Source organism: Triticum dicoccoides, chromosome 4A (genome assembly GCF_002162155.2).
Source record: "Triticum dicoccoides isolate Atlit2015 ecotype Zavitan chromosome 4A, WEW_v2.0, whole genome shotgun sequence".
NCBI classification, from domain to species: Eukaryota; Viridiplantae; Streptophyta; class Magnoliopsida; order Poales; family Poaceae; genus Triticum; species Triticum dicoccoides.
Window position 1 is genome coordinate 419,156,538 of NC_041386.1, and position 17,106 is coordinate 419,173,643.

At 51.4% G+C, this 17,106-nt stretch overlaps 1 protein-coding gene and 1 long non-coding RNA gene across 3 annotated transcripts in view; one reads left to right on the forward strand and one right to left on the reverse strand.

Annotated features, from left to right (window-relative positions):
* The window catches only part of LOC119286008 (peptidyl-prolyl cis-trans isomerase CYP23-like), a 22,420-nt gene extending 7,337 nt beyond the window's left edge, over positions 1–15,083 (reverse strand). Inside the window, exons 1-6 of one of the 2 annotated variants that reach the window (XM_037565344.1) lie at positions 14,878–15,083; positions 5,732–5,764; positions 5,488–5,636; positions 5,041–5,113; positions 4,871–4,960; positions 4,695–4,734 (exon numbers count right to left, since the gene is read on the reverse strand). In XM_037565344.1, coding sequence (XP_037421241.1) covers positions 4,695–4,734; positions 4,871–4,960; positions 5,041–5,113; positions 5,488–5,636; positions 5,732–5,764; positions 14,878–15,021 — 529 coding nt within the window. In that variant the 5' untranslated portion in view covers positions 15,022–15,083. Of the gene's footprint in view, positions 1–4,694; positions 4,735–4,870; positions 4,961–5,040; positions 5,114–5,487; positions 5,637–5,731; positions 5,846–14,877 lie in introns of both variants that reach the window. The other variant, XM_037565343.1, reaches the window with a different exon arrangement.
* An 80-nt stretch (positions 15,084–15,163) lies between these two features.
* On the forward strand, positions 15,164–16,764 carry LOC119286009. Its single transcript, XR_005140139.1, has 3 exons — positions 15,164–15,562; positions 15,799–15,862; positions 16,483–16,764. It is a non-coding gene; the product is annotated as an uncharacterized LOC119286009 (long non-coding RNA).
* The last annotated feature ends 342 nt before the right edge of the window (positions 16,765–17,106 follow it).

A 17,106-nucleotide genomic window follows, 5' to 3' on the forward strand; every position in this document is an offset into this window, starting at 1 on the left:
CAGTACCGACGGAGGGGACAGTGAAGGATGCTGCTGAGAAGAAGGTGGTGTTGATAACAGATGGGCCACCAGTAGAGGAAGATACAACTGCTCCGGGGAGTGGCAAGTGTATGAATAAGGGAGGGTCCAAATACCATAGACTACACCGAAAGGGAAAGATAGGAGATAACACGTCCATTGGTGTAACTTTGGGAAAGAAGACAGGTGGAGATGATATGTTGTGTGACGTTGGGGAGGGGGCTGAGAAGAGCAGGACGGAGATGGGTAACGCAATTCCCAATGAAGCGGGGCTGTCGGAACAGCCCTGCGAGCACCAATGAAAGTTGTAGCCTGGAACTGCCGGGGGCTTGGGAACCCGCCGGCAGTTCGTAGCCTTCTGGAACTCCAGAGGGTTGAAGAGCCCGACATTCTTTTCCTTCCAGAAACAAAATTGAAGGAGATTGATTGCTTGAGATGGCGTTTGAACTTGGCAAACATGGTTGCGGTGGATTGTGTTGGGCGGAGTGGGGGTTTGGCGATGTTCCGGAGGAGGGGAGTAGAGGTGCAACTGAGGTGGAAGAGGAGGTACCATATAGATGCTGATGTAGTTGAGGAGAATGGCAGTACATGGAGGTTAACGGGAGTGTATGGTGAATCAAAGGCAGGCGAAAAAGAGAAGACTTGGAGAATGCTCCGAACGTTGCACGGCCAAGCAAATATGCCGTGGTTGTGCCTAGGAGACTTCAACGAGATCCTCTTCACGGGAGAGAAGGAAGGTGGGCCGGCTCGGGCCCAGGGCTGCATGGAGGCTTTTGGGAAATGCTTAGAAGAGTGTGAGCTGGAGGATTTGGGTTTTGTAGGTGATCCTTTCACCTGGAGGAACAACTGGCATGACGCTAGGGGTTATACACGAGAGAGATTGGACCGTGCGGTTGGTAATGTAAGCTTGAGGTGCATGTTCACGCTGCACAAAATAATCAATGGAGATCCAAGACACTCCGATCATCACCTGGTCATAGCTAAACTTCGGGAGCAGAGCCTGGTGATGGGGGGAGGTAGCGGACTGAGGTGCTTCCGTTTTGAGGGCCGCTGGCTGCAGGAGGAGGGCTGTGAGCAGGTAGTGGAAGAGGCGTGGAACACAGCTTTTTGGGAGGGGGGAGTCTCGGTGGGGGAGGCGCTTCGAAGGGTGAGCAGCAGCCTTGTGAAGTGGGATAGGGAAGTTCTAGGGGAGCTGAAGCATAGGATTAAGGGGGTCAGGAGGGAGCTGGAAAGATGTAGGAGGGGGAGGGGGGCATTAATCAGAGCAGATTTCAAGGGAACAACTCCTTCGGTACAAACTGAGTCGGCTTGAGGACCAGTATAACATTTATTGGCAGCAGAGAGCTCATGTAAACTGGCTTACCAAGGGGGACCGTAACACTAAGTTCTTCCATGCACAAGCGTCGGAGAGGAGAATTAATCTGATTAAGAGGGAGGATGGAGGTGTAGTGGAGGGAGAGGAAGAGATAGGGACTTATATTACAAACTACTACAAAAGTTTGTTCATATCTTCTGCAGGTTCCCCGAACAACGACATCCTCGAACATGTTCCATCCTTGGTCACTCCGGCGATGAACGAGTTGTCGACCAAACCGTTTTCTGGGGAGGAAATAAAGAGAGCCCCTGATGCAATTGGCAATTTGAAGGCACCGGGTCCGGACGGAATGCCAGCAGTTTTCTACAAGAAGTTTTGGCATATGGTGGGTCCCAAGATCCAGGAGGAGGTGTTTAAGGTGCTGAATGGGGGTGTGATCCCCAAGGGGTGGAATGAAACAACGATTGTGTTGATCCCCAAGGTAAAGAATCCGGAGTACCTCACGCAATACCGACCGATCAGTCTTTGCAATGTCATTTATAAGCTTATTTCCAAGGTGTTGGCTAATCGCCTTAAGGTAATTCTCCCGGATTTGATCTCTCCTACACAGTCGGCCTTTGTTCCGGGTCGTATGATTACGGATAATGTGCTGCTTGCATATGAGATCACACACTTGATGCATAAGAAGAAGGGGGGGTAGGCAAGGCCTCGTTGCGGTGAAGCTCGACATTAGCAAGGCATACGACCGGGTTGAGTGGAACTTTCTTGAAAGGATGATGCTCTCCATGGGGTTTGCTCCGGTTTGGGCGAGTTTGATTATGAAGTGTGTCCGGTCTGTTTCTTACCGTGTGAGATATAATAGCAAAGTTACTGAGGCCTTCTATCCCCAAAGAGGCTTGCGGCAGGGCGATCCCCTCTCGCCATACTTATTTATTATATGTGCGGAAGCTTTCTCAATCATGTTGCAGCAAGCCGAACTTGACCATTCCATTGAAGGAGTTCAGATCTGCACAGGAGCACCAAGGATAAACCACCTTTTCTTCGCGGATGACTCGTTGATCGTCATGAAGGCTTCTGCTGCTAGCGTGTCCCGACTACAGCAAATCTTGGCTCTGTATGAGGATCAATCTGGGCAGAAGATAAATAGAGACAAGTCGTCTGCTTTTTTCAGCAAGAAAACTAGCCAGCAATACAAACATCAAGTGCTCCAGGTCCTTGACATTCCCTCAGAATCTCAAAACGAGCGCTATCTCGGTCTTCCGGTGCATCTTGGAGCTGCGAAGAGTAAGGATTTTGAGTACATAAAGGAGAGTATCTGGAGGAAGATTCAAGGCTGGATTGAAAGATTGTTGTCAAAGGTGGGGAAGGAAACCTTGATAAAGGCAGTGGCTCTAGCCATACCAACATATGCGATACCGTGTTTCGATCTAACGAAGAGTCTGTGTGAGGAAATCAGTTCTATGATCTGTCGTTACTGGTGGAGCCATCAAGGAGGTAAACATAAGTGCCATTGGTTAGGCTGGGAAAGACTGATGAAGGCAAAAAAGGATGGGGGTCTTGGTTTTCGTGATCTGCACATCTTTAATATGGCCATGCTTGCGCGCCAAAGTTGGAGATTGATACAAAATCCTGAGTTTCTCTGTGCTGTCGTGCTCAAAGCAAAATACCATCCGGACTGTTCTATCCTCGAAGCAACTGAACAAAAGGGCATGTCCTATACCTGGCGGAGTATCTTACCGAGGCCGTGATCTTCTCAAGGAGGGCATTGTGTGGCGAATCGGTGACGGCACGCAGGTGAACGCTTGGACTGATCCCTGGCTCCCGAGGGGGTCGACTAGGAGACCTATTGCACATCAGGGACTAGCCATTGTTTCGAAGGTGCACGAGCTTATTAACCCGGTTACTGAGTCTTGGGACGAGGAGCTAGTGAAGGAGCTGTTCACACACGATGATGCGAGAGTAATTCTGGCCATCCCGCTGAAATCGGACATGGAAGATTCAATATCTTGGCATTTTGACAAGAAGGGCTCGTTTTCGGTTAAGTCTGCGTACCGGCTTGGTGTTAGCCTGAGAGAAGCGTGAAGCTACCAGGATGCTAGTCCTTCCCGTGGACAAGCGGTGCAACTGCAGAACTTGGAAACAATTGTGGCAGATTGACCTTCCAGGCAAAGTCCGGATGTTTTTATGGAGACTGACTCACAATAGCCTTCCAACATTGATGAATATCAAGAGAAAGCACATCGATCTGGACACTAGATGCCCCATGTGCTTGAGACTAGACGAGGACGGGGGGCATCTTTTTTTGAATTGCAAGAAGGTGAAGGCTGTGTGGAGGGAACAGTACTTGGAAGATGTCCGGATAGCACTTTGTGAGTGCACTGAGGCAAATGAAATGATGAGGAGTATATGCTCCCTTCCGACCAAAAAGAAGCTGTCTGTGCCGGTCCTTCTGGTGGACGACGAGAAACAAAACGTACGCGGGCGAAAAGCAGCGATCGGCAGCCGAAGTGAGCGCCTTCATTACTAAGCACCTGACAGATTTCCAGAGTCTCAAAACACAACCCGCTGCGACAGCTCCAGTCTTAGTTCAGCATACTTGGACCCCTCCTGAAGCGGGCCTTATAAAATTCAACATGGACGCAGCTTTCCATGCTGATTCAGAGTCAGGGGCCTGGGGGTTCGTGGCACGGGATGAGCAAGGGACGTTCCTGGCGGCTGCAGCTGGCAAGATGGTGCATGTTTGCTCTGCCTTTCAGGCTGAGGTGATCGCTTGTATTTAGGCAATCGAAGGTGCAGCTGATCTGGGAGCACAAAGGATTTACTTTTAATCAGACTGTTTGGCAATGATCACTCCGCTCAAGGGGCGGGAGTACGATGCTGCTGAACTCGGCGTCCTCTTTAGGGAGGCCAGAAGCAGGTGCCATGCATCTTTTGAATTTTATGAGTTTATGTTCTGTCTTCGAGACTGTAATAAGGTTGCGCACGCTTTGGCGCAGTTTGCTATGGGTGCTGCGACACCTCTTTCTGTGTGGGCTTCCAATGCCCCAGACTTTGTTTCTGGTCTGGTGATCACCGACATGGTGCATCGAGTTTAAGTGGAATACATGATATTCCTTTCAAAAAAAAACTACTAGAGAAAAAAAACTACTTCCAACGATAGAGAAGATCAACTCAATATGTAAACATCACATGTATTTCATTAGTAAATTGTTTAACCATCTAAAGGGCATGCAGTGTAACACTCTGACTATCATTGTTTTGCTTTGCATATATGCTAGCGTATTTTGTTTGTGGTAATAATGTTCAAGATACAGAAAATAAAAATAAAAGGGGGAAGAAACAAGGAACTTTCAGTTGTTACCATAATAGTATGTCGACAGAATCTCAGTGCGCTCAATTGGCTGAAAATGGAATAAATAAATAATTATGGTGCAATTTAGCATGTGGAAGAATTCAAATATTTAACATGTGCACTCGAGAGGTAAATAAGATGGAACAGATTGCCCACACATAGGACTGGCATTGCCAGATACATACCATTGCAAAAATGCCTTCTTTATGGGTTGGCAGGCGCTCTAGTTTTCTTAATGTATCGTCACCCTTAGTCACCCTCCCAAATACAGCATACTGAAAATCATTAGGCATCAATCTCCATTCAGTTACTTAACTGACATTGAATATGAGTCGTTTCAAAAAATGCTAAATACCTGGCCATCAAGGTGGGGAGCATCACCAAGGAGGATAGAAAAGGAAGAGGAGGCACTGTCTGGGTCAGAATACCTTGCAGAGGGGAAGAATAAGTAAATATCATAAGCTGATAAAATGTAATTGTAGATACAAAGCAGCTTCTTTTTTTTGCAGGGCATACCTGATCATATTTACAAATGAATCTATGAATGTTTTTCAGAATTTTTAAAAGATAAATAATTAGCTAAACCCTAGACTCAAGCACCCACCCTTGCATGTACAATATCCACTCTGAATAAGGATATACATTGCATTCATCTGGAGTTGTACGGGGCAACAAAAGGAACTATGGAGAACCATCTGAACCAATGCATACAGAAAGATGCTAGTACATGATGTTATGGTTTAGGCCAGAACCAGATGGTTTGATAAGACAGGTTTCTGCCGAAACTTCAGACAGGGAGTACCTTCCCATTGAGAGAATTCCTCTGACATGCTTGACAGTACTAAATTCACCAACAATTGATTTCTCTGCCTGTTGTTCCTGCTCTTTATTCATAGGGGCTTTTCTACCTCCCATGACATCGGCAACTTGCGCAACAAAACCCTTGTCAACCTGCAACCAGTAACAGATGTGCATGCATATGATAAAAAGTAGTCCATAACAAACAAACAAAAAATGTGTCAGCAAGTTATCAAATTTATTCATACCCGGAAGAAGTGATTTGTATTATAGCATCCAAGCTGCACAAGTTTAAAAATGTGTTCAACTGTCTTAGGTGCAACACGAGGAAAGAAGCCGAATTCAATGTCACCATGATTTAACTGCAGGTACAATTGCAATACAAGTAGGTGATGTCAGTAAGAAAATTGATTAGCATACTACATTTGAGGATTAACCGGGTGGAAGAGAACGATATCCTCAGGGCACCTTTCTCGAAAGAGGAGGTGAGAGCGACGGTGTTCCAAATGGAACACAACAAAGCTCCAGGCCCGCATGGTTCCCCCGCAGAATTCTATCATAATTTCTGGGATATCATCAAGACTAACCTTTTGGAGTTGTTTAAGTGTCTTCATGCCGATCGACTTGACCTATTCAAGCTAAATTTTGGCGAGATTGTTTTGTTGCCGAAAATTAAGGAGGTTGAACGGATCTAGCAGTTCAGACCCATATGCCTTCTTAATGTCAGCTTCAAGATTTTCACCAAAGTGGCTACGAATATGTTAAACTCGATAGCTAACCATGTTGTCCGACCATCTCAAACAGCCTTCATGCAAGGAAGGAATATACTGATGGTGTAGTAATCCTTCATGAGACCGTTCACGAGATGCACCAAAAGAACATGAGTCGAGTAGTATTTTTTTTGAGAAAACGCATGAGAGCGTGCGTTTCATTTCATTGTAAAGAGAGAGTTGTAGTTAGATTCCTCCTAGGAGGCTGTTACAGAATCTGAATTAATGGACGTCCCAAGTGTGGGGGGTAATGGCTCTGAGCCCTAGCACGCCCGCGTTTGCCCAAAGGTGGCCTCTTCCTTGATCTTCGCTAGCAGGGTCTTCACGGATGGGCATGCTCCGTTGAAGACGCAGTGGTTGCGGTGCTTCCATATCATCCAGGGGACGAGGAGGGTCACGGTACCTAGGCCCTTGCGCATGGGTGTTGGGGCGGAGTGTCGCGCCGATTGCCACCAGTCCAGAAGCGAAGGCTTGTTGTCTGGCGGGGTACACGGGATTCCCTAGCCAACTCAGTGTCTCGTGCCAGGCCTGCCGGGCGAAGGGGCATGCTAGGATGAGGCGGTGCATGGTTTCAATATGGGAGCATGCGGGCGGTTTTATCGACAACGGGCTGGAGCTGGGCAGCGAAAGGTCGGCGCAGCGTGAGGGGATGCCCAGGTAGGTGACAGGCAGCTCGACGATGGGGCAGCCAAGCAAGTCGACGACAGGCGCGGCCTCATCCGTGCTGGCACGGATCAAGGTGGCCGTGCTCTTGGTGATGTTGACCTGGAGCCCGAAGGCGCGCCCAAAAAAGCTGCAGGATGCTCTTGATGGCGGTGACATCGCTCAGGGTGGGGTGGCAGAAGAGGATCATGTCCTCAGCATAGAGGGAAACATATGACATCGGGCGTCGGGGGTGAAGCCGCTGCAGTACGCCCAACTCAGTCGCACGGTGGAGTAGACGGCCTAGCGTGTCGATGGCGAGCACGAAGAGCTGGGGAGATAGGGGGTCGCCCTGGCGGAACCCACATCTGTGCCAGATTGTTGGGCCTGGCTCTCCGTTAAAGAGCACCCTGGTGCTTGCCGAAGAGAATAAGATGGCAAGACAATCGAGGAACCTGGTGCCAAAGCCGTATCGGCGAAGGGCATGAACAGGAATGGCCACCTGACCGAGTCGAAGGCGTGTGCCAGGTACAGTTTCAGGAGTACGCGTGGGGCGCCGAGCTGGTGCAGCAGACGGGCTGACTGGGGGACGAGGATGAAATTGTCATGCAGGCTGCGTCCGGGGATGAAGGCATTCTGGCTCGTGCTGACGAGTGAGTTGAGCTTGGGCGCGAGGCGCAGCGACAGGACTTTGGCCAAAATCTTGGCGACCAAGTGGATGAGGCTAATGGGCCTGAAGTCGCCGAGGGCGTGGGTGTCTGCGCGCTTGGGTAGCAGGGTGAGCAGCGCCTGATTAAGGCAGCTAAAGCCGCGGCCTCGCATTGCGTAGAGCTGGCTGAAGACGTCGACAAAGTCCTACCGAACAATGGGCCAGCACGCGCGTAAGAATTCAGCCATGAAGCCGTCGGGTCCAGGGGCTTCGCGCGCGGGGAGCCGTTTGACCGCCTGCCAGATCTCGTCGGCGTCGAACGGGGCGTCCAGGTCCTCCAAGTTGGCAGGGGTGATGAGGTCCGAGAGGTCGAGGGCGCAGTCTCGGGGCGCCTTCGAGCCCAGGAGCGCGTCGAAGTGAGCGTAGGCCGCCGCGGCTATCTCTGAGGGTTCGGTGATTACGTCCTCGCCGACGAGGGTACTATGAATCCTATTCTTTTGGCGCCGGTACGTGCACTGCCGATGAAAGAACGATGTGTTGGCATCGCCGTCCTTGAGGGTTGCGAGGCGGGAACGTTGTCGGGCAATGGTGCGCTCGAGGGAGGCGAGGCCGAGGTATGACACCTTGATTTGTCGGCGCAGCCAAACCTCGTGCGGGGACAGGGCACGGTGGTCCTGCGCGGTATCTAGCCGGAGGAGTTCTCTAGAGATTGCAAGTTTGAGCCATACATTGCCAATCGTCCTCGAGCTCCAGCTCGTAAGCTTGCGCGCCGTGGCCTTCATGCGAAGCATGAGCTGCCTGAAGGGGTCGGGGTCGTGGATGGAGTGCCAGCCTGCTGCGACGACGTCCTGGAAGCCATCCAACCGGATCCAGAATTCCTCGAAGTGGAATCGCCGATGGGTTGGTGGCATCAAGGAGCAATCGAGTAGCAAAGGGCTATGGTCAGACACGACGGAGGCGAGGCAGCGAAGATGGCCCTCCCCGTGGAGCTCCTCCAATCCGCGGTGCATAGGACGCGATCAAGGTGGACAAGGGTCGGGGGCGACTGCTCGTTGGACCAAGTGTATCGGCGCCCGTTGAGATAGATCTCCTTGAGCGCGAGGTCGTCGAGGATGCGCCTGAAGCACCCCATCATGCGGCGGTTCAGGTGGCCGTTGTTCTTGTCTTCATTGCGATATATGAGGTTGAAATCGCCACAGACCATCCATGGTCCAGGGCAATCCACGTGAATGTCGTGTAACTCTTGCAAGAATGCAATCTTGTCGGCGTCCAGTTGGGGGCCGTAGACCACGGTGAGCCACCAGGGTGTGCGAGCGCTCGATGGGTGGGAAACCTGGGCTGTGATGGCATTTGCCGTGAAAAGAGCATCAGTGATGGACACCTCACGGCTCTTCCAGGCAAGCATGATTCCACCACGAGTACCAAGCGCGGGGAGGTACACGTAGTCGTCGAATTCCGAGCCAAGGGTCTCAAGGACAGTCAACGAGCAAATCAAAGCCATCTTCGTTTCTGGGAGGCGGACAATGGACACGTTTCCGGCTACAACGAGCGAGCGGATGGCGGTGCGGCGAGCGCGTGCGTTGAGGCCGGGCACGTTCCAAATGAGCATCTTGGGGTTGTGATCCATTGGGCAGAGGTCGGCGTAGTGGGGCGCGACGCGGCTATGCCTCGATGGGACTGCCAGCGACCATCATGGTGATCGGCGCGATGGCTGGATCCGCGGGGAGCTCGCGATCAACTAGGACAGCTATGGCCAAGAGGACGGACAAGGGAATGGTAGTTGCGAAGAGACCTTCATACGCCTGCATCTCCGCCGCGGTGATCCTCTGGTTGACCCCGACGATGCCAAGGGTGCGCAAAATGTGGATCTGGGAACGCCTCTCAGCTGTCGGCGGCGCTGCCGTCTTGCGAGCGGTGGGCGCGGCTGATCTCCCACGCCAAGTGAAATTAGGCGGGACCCGTCGTTGGCGTCGGCCAGGGGCCGGCAGGGCGGCGTCGATCTCTTTGGTGGCGGCAGAGAGGAAATCACCTAGGGTACAGGACGTGGGAGCCACAGCGCGCGGTCAGGAGCGGCGCATAATGATTGGTGGGGACGCGAAGCGCTCAGGTGGGCACGGAGTGTAGGCGGAACCTACGTCGCCGCCTGCGTTGTCGCTCGGGGTCGCATGCTGGGCCCCACGCTGGGCTTCCTGTTGGGCTTCGAGCCGGACAGCGTGATGGGCCTCGACGACTTGTGGGGCTGGAGCGGCAACCAAGGCAGGTTCTGTGTGCAACACGTTGCTAGCGGGTGCTTCCAGAGGCCCCTGGGTGGCCTCGACTGGCCGTTTGGGGTTGGGCGAGGTGGGCTCCATCGCTTGTAGAGGCTTCGTGGACCGGTCCGCTGTGGGCGCAGAGCCAGCAGCGAGTGGCAGCGGCAAAGCATCCGAGTGCCCCGACATCGGATCAGGCGTGACCTCCAAAGGTTGGGAGTCGGGGACCAGGGACTGGCTGGCTGGGACTCTGTCCCGATCCCCAGGCGTGACCTCCAAAGGCTAGGAGTCGGGGACCAAGGATTGGCTGGCTGGGTTGATGTCCTGATCCCCATGCATGCCAGGGAGATCCCCACGTAGCCCGGCAGCCTCGTAGGTGGGCCCTTGGGGGCCGTCCTATTGCGCGGGGCGATGGGTGGGTGCCAACGCCCTCCGTCTAGCAAGGAGGGGTCGCGGCCAATGGCGGGGGGCTTCTAGAGCAGGGACAGGCGGGCCACACGTGGCAGGGCGGGGGGTAAAGCAGCCGCAAGGGATGCAGCCTTTGCACGTCTGGCCTCCTCTGCCAACCTCTTTTTCTTTCCACCGCATTTTCCCCTTTTGGCAAAGCAAGGGGAACTGCGAGGGCCACCAGCTGTGGGCCAGGGGTCCATCGTGCGGCCAGTGATTCGCCTCGTCGGCGGCGGCACCGCTGGAACCGTACGAGTACGGGAGTTGGGCCAGCCAGCATCAACGGCGATGCCATCAGCGCGTGCATGGTGGTTGGACGAGCGCCAGCCAACGGAGTCGATGGCCATGCCATCCGCGCGGCCATCGGGGGCGTCAGAAGTGCGGCGGCGCTTGCGCCTGCGCCAACGGCCACGGCTGCCCTCACTGCCTTGCCTAGCCTCCCCATCACCCGCGTCGGGTGCACCATCTTGCGGGCCGCGTTCTTCATTGGCGACCTGGGCAGGCCGCTCGGCCGCGGTGGCGGCGGCGATTGTGATGGACACCGGGTACTAGAGGGTGCGGGTGCTCAGTGGCATGGAGCGGATGCGTGCGGGGACGGATTCCACGATATCGAGGATGGCTGCCCGGCGGATGCTTGCAGGGTCGCGGGTGCGCGCGGTCACCCAGAAGGTGGCGAGGTCAGCGCAGGAGCGCGTGCTCGGGTGGAGCCGCTCAATCCAGTAGCTGCTGCCCAGCAGGTGCTCGGCCGTGGATAGGTGCCAAGCCTGGGCCGGGATGCCTCGGAGCTCAAGCCGCACAGAGTGGTCGAGGGAACCAACGTCGGCGTGGGCGAGCTTGTTCCATGGACAGAGCACGAGGGTGAAGCCGGGCCTTCTGATGATGTGGTCGCCGGCGAGGCGGTCCATGAGCTCGCGGGTGGCAAAGATGAGGACGAAATCCTCCCGGTGGAAGGCACGGATGGTGAAGTCTTCGGGGTAGAGGTCGAGGGAGAGGTACAGGATGTCCTCAACGTCGCGAGCAGCCACCGCCGGTCTGTCTCCGGTGATGGAGACCACCATGCCACGGCGTAGCACCGCCTTTGCCTTCTTCATCTCCACAGAGCGCGAGAGGATGACGCGCACAGGGGCTTGACTTGCGGGCGGGGGCGACGTTGCGGGTGGTGTCGGGGTGCGGAGCGCGGCACCGCCTGGGCCACGGCGGCCAAGGTGCCCGCAGCGGCGGGAGGGGCGCGCAGCACGCCACGGTGGTACTTGGAGCAGTCGCGCGAGTTGTGTCCAGGGTAGAGACAACGGCGGCATCGGACTCGTTGGTGCACGCCCACACGGGGTGGCCGGGCTCGAGGCAGCGGAAGCACAGTCCGGTGGACTCCTCCGGGGACCGCCTGCGTCGTCGTTGTGGGAGGGGGCATGCAGCAGCCGTGCGCTGCACACCCCGACGGCGGTTCCTGCGGCGAGGGGTCTGGAATCCGTCGGCGTCGACTTCCACGCCGCCGTTGGCCCAGTGGACCTCGCTGCGGGGGCCGAGGCGAGTGGCCGTAGGGGCACGCGCGTTGGGCGCGGCGGGGCCGCGTGCTGCCGGGGGGGCGGAGCAGTCGGGGCCGGGCTCAATGGGTCCTGGCGACCCTGCTATAGGACCGAGTGGACGACTCATCGTCCGATTCTAGCCAGCGTCGCGAGCCAGCGGAACCGAGGTCGAGGTCGCCGGAGCTGCTGCGAGGGGACGCCATGGGAGGTGGGGGAAGGGGGGGTCTGAGGAGGAGGGCTACCGGCGAGGATTCGCCGGCGACGGGGCTGGTAGGGGTTGGGCTAGGGGGAGCGCGTTGGAGCGGAGGGGGGCATCTCAGTTCCCGGTCCGAGTGGAGTATTATTCAAAATTGACTTTGAAAAGCCTATGACAAGGTCAAGTAGTCTTTTCTCCAACAAGCCCTAAGGATGAAAGGTTTCTCCGATAAATGGCGCCACTGGATCCAAAACTTTGTAACTGGCGGTAGTGTGGCCATCGAAGTCAATGATGATGTAGGTCATTACTTTCAGACAAAAAAAGGACTAAAACAAGGTGACCCCATATCCCCAATGTTATTTAACATTGTTGCTGACATGTTGGCTATTCTGATTGAGCGCGCCAAGCAGGATGGACAGATTGCGGGAGTAGTGCCACACCTTGTGGATGGTGGCCTCTCTATTTTGCAATATGACGATGACACAATTCTTTTTATGGAACATGACCTGAACAAAGCTCGAAATCTGAAACTCTTGTTTTCAATGTTTGAGCAAATGTCGGGCCTCAAAATTAACTTACATAGAAGTGAATTGTTCTGCTTTGGAGAAGCCATTGAGGCGGCGGCCGATTATGCTGACCTATTTGGTTGCGCACTTAGCCAGTTCGCGATAAAATATCTGGGAATACCAGTTAATTATCGGCGTCTCACCATTGCAAAGTGGAAGCATGTGGAGGAGCGTCTAGAGAAACGGTTGAGCAGTTGAAAAGGAAAATTGCTCTTAGTTGGAGGTCGGCTGGTTTTGATTAACTCCGTCCTCACAAATATGGTTCTCTATATGTTTTCTTTCTTCCAACTCCCAAAAGGGGTCCTGCAAAGACTAGACTATTTTAGATCCAGATTCTTTTGGCAAGGAGACGGTGAAAAGGAAAAATACAAGCTTGCCAAATGGAGCGTGGTTTGTAGGCCTAAAGACCAAGGCGGCCTTGGAATTCATGACCTGCAGGTCAAGAATGAGGCCCTTCTCAGTAAATGGTTATTTAAACTTCTTACTAAGGATGGTGTTTGACAAACCATGTTGTGCAACAAGTATCTAGGCCAAAAGGCGGTGTCTCAGGCATATTGGAAACTTTGCGACTCACACTTCTGGGCTGGCCTAATGGTGGCAACGAAACATCTCTTTCGCTTTGGGTCTTTCGCGATAAAGGACGGATCAGAGATTCGTTTCTGAGAAGACATCTGACTAGGCAATGCCAGTCTCAGAGAACAATATCCAACCTTGTATAACATTGCTCACGATAGGAGACATCTGACTAGGCAATGCCAGTCTCAGAGAACAATATCCAACCTTGTATAACATTGCTCACGATAAGAATAATACTATTGCGCACGTGCTCAGTTCTTCCCTGCTGAATATTTCGTTCAGGCACGATTTGATTGGCCCCCAACTTGTGTCATGGCATAATCTTTTATTCCAGTTGGACTCGATTAACCTGACACAAGGACGGGATGTGTTTCGTTGGAACCTTACAACATCAGCCTCTTTCACAGTAGACTCTACGTACCATGCACTCACGCACTCTGAGGTACCAGTGAGTAATAACAAGAAAACTTGGAAGTCTAAGAGTCCACTAAAAGTGAAAATCTTCATGTGGTATCTTTGTAGGGGAATTGTGTTAACTAAAGACAACCTCGCATGACGCAACTGGCTAGGGAGTAATAAGTGTTGTTTTTGTACTCATGATGAGACAATCAAACACCTATTTTTCCAATGCAAGTGCGCGTTCTACGTGGTTGGTCATCCAAATAGCATCAAATTTGTATCCGCCCACAAGTGTTGCCAATATTTTTGGTCATTGGTTGGACGGTATTACAAATAGGTTAAAAACACTAATAAGGGTGGGAGCGTATGCCTTAATTCATTCGCTTTGACTATGTAGAAATGATTTGGTTTTTTATGACAAAAAGGCTTCTCCTTTGCAGGTTATTTTCCAACGTACACACTCGTATGTACGTGGTCTATGCTACAATGGTCGGAGTACCAACCGCTGTTCATGGCGGTGTGCGTGCGATTGAAGCAGGTGCTTACGGAGGTTTTTTCCCGACATGTGTGTCAGCATAACCTACGGATCAATCCACCACCCCCTTCGACATAGGCATAGTATCGGTCTATAGGACTCCACTGTTGCTGATTTGTCGGTTTTATGTAATGAATTATTGTCAGACTTCTGGATTTAGCTGTGTGCATCCTAATTATATAGAGGCAGGGTGTTACTCATAATGCTTTGTATCACTTGATGCTACATTCTGAGATACTAAAGTCGCCCTTTATAGAAAAAATCTGATCCGGTTTCTGCCATTACAGCCGTATCATCTACTCCCTTCGTTCCAAAACAGATAACCCAACTTTATACTAACTTTGTACTAAGTTGAGCCATCTATTTTGGAACGGAGGGAGTAGCAGTTGGGAGTAGTTAGGTGTATTCGGCCAATAGGAGTAACCGAGAAAATCAGAATTTTGACGAGAAATATGCAGCAGCTCACTCACCAATCCTAGATTCCTGGATCTTGCAATCCTCTCACTCTTAACTCCAATACACTCTGGCCATACCACCCTTGCTAAACCAATTCCAAAACGAATCTTTGTGGAACTACAGCAGCGGCTCGGAAATTCCAGCTAAGATCCTCATGGATACTCACGATTCACAAATCGATCGACAAGTTTCAAAAAAAGAAAAGCAAATTCGTCGACAGATATAGAGGATTTAATCTACAAAAACTAATTCCGGGATATTTTTCCTCCCCCAAACGCTAGAATAGGCCGCTCAATTTGCAGGAGTTCAAGGCGAAACACCTGGGTGCGAATCTCACGACGGTAAGAGCAGAAACAGGAACAGGAATCAAGATCATGGGGGAGGACCTGGAAGATGACGCGGGCGGATCCGAGGTTGGGATCCGAGGCGTAATAAGTGGAAGCACCGGCGGTCGAAGCGGCCGTGACGAGGAAAAGGAGAGCGGCGGCGATGTGCCGGAGCAAACCCGCCATTTTTCTTTTCTCCTCCATTTCTTTTTGGTGTGCGCTGGTTTAGCTGAGGGCAGAGCAGCTGTAAGAAAGCGCCTTCCGAGCCGGGAAACACTTACCTCCAGACGTCTGATCGGAAGCATTCGTTAGACCGGCCGTGTGCCGTCGATCCCAGTTGGATCTCACGGCTGAGAGACACACTAAAATTCCTGGGCCAACTTTCCAAACTACTACTCCCCTAATCGCTCCTTCCCAAATTAATTACCCTGAATTCACGACACAACTCATCTCACCTGGTTCCATCCCTCGCGCACCCGTCTGGCCGTCCTTCGTTAGCGCCGTCATCGTCGTCCCCGTTCGCCGCCCGGCCCTCCTCTCCGCATCGTCGGTGCGTCATCCCGTTCGGCGGCCACGCGAGGACTGGCCTACAAACTGCTCGTCCACGACCTCGCAAACGCAGAGCCGTCATGCTTGTCTCCACCAAGATCGGACCCTACTCCATTTGCTGTTGTGGCATGCGGTCGACCTCGTCGGTACGTCGTTTCTATTCGGGAAGGAAGCCACGACGAGTGGATTACTGAAGGTTTCGCCCAACCCATCCTCAGCTGACCTAGGGTTTGAGTCATCTCCTCCTAATACAGTACAAAATCCCTTCATTGCTACTGTTGGTTGGTTTTGGCCATCATTGTGTTCTGTAATTTGTTTGACCTATATCTATTCAATATCTTGGTTTTTTCATGATTGTGGACATGATTTTGTCTCGTTCATTCTGTATTCAGTCATTAAATCGCGACACCTTTTCGCATCTTTGTTGTCTAGGTTCCGTGCGAGTTGAAGGTACTACATGCGGCAGGTTGTAAGAATGAGCCCCCATCTGATCTAGGTTGTGATTCTCCTCATTCATACCATGCTTACAACTTTATATGTTTCATACGTATCATATTTTTGCATGGGAAATACATATCAGCTTGCTTCATATTTCTCATGCTAGTGCTTCTTCACTGAGTCGAGTTTGCTTCATACATTTGAAACTTGTGCTTCTACAATGAGTTTAGTTTTGCTTCTTTGCATGCGTATGTTTGCAGCCGTCATGTATTTACTTAATTTAAAACTAACCCATGCTTCCTAAGTTTCACACATATTATGCACAAAACAGCCACTCCTTTCTGAACTTAATTTGAATGACTACATATAAATCTTTTGTATTCCCATTTAGAATAAATATATGCACTTCCACTATGTAGATATTATGTTGAGATTGTATGAATAAGTTGCATCCAAATTTTCATGATTCGTATGAATCACACTTTTCTTCACGGTGTACAATTTGTTTCATATGCCACATATATAGCTATGCTTCTTCAATGTGTATAGTCTGCTTCGTATCTTTCACATCTGTGCTTCTACATTTTGTTTGGTTTGTGACATTTCCATGCTTTGTGTTGTATTAAGAATCATCTTTGTATACACATCAAACAATTCACCCTTCTAAATTTCTACAAGGTTGATGGAAGCGGAAAAACATACTTTGCTGATGGTGAGAATAACACGACGGTCGATGGTGGGCCTAGCATGCAGCATGCTGTCGAGCATCTCAGTGCTAAGGGTTATGGTCATCAGCTTGGAAGCAAACTAGCCATACGCACCACTTGGTTGCTTGGAGAAAAATGACTATGGTTTATGAAGCATGGGTTGTTGGGTTGGATGCTTGATTTTCCTATGATGGAAGAAAAGGGTGCACATTTGTATTTCTATATGTGTTTATTAGCGGAAACAATATTGTGATGTTTGGAAACAAAATATACCATTATATAAGGCAAAAGGTTCTGTCAAACTGAAGCAAATTCCAGTCGTGTTTGAAGAGAATTCTCGTATCTATGGAAACATTTGTTTTGCCACGTTGAAAAAACTTGTTAAATTCAAAATATTGGACCGAAACAAATTCCAATCACGATGGAAGCAACGCTTGTGGCGTTAAAAGAAGACTGGTAGATTCCAAATAATTCTGCATCCAAATTTTCAAATAAACTCTTCAACCAATTATTTGTGGCAGAAAAAAACGAAGCACCGAACCCACGTACTACCTAGGCCAACAATTAATGGCCCATGCATGCACAGTAACTGCCT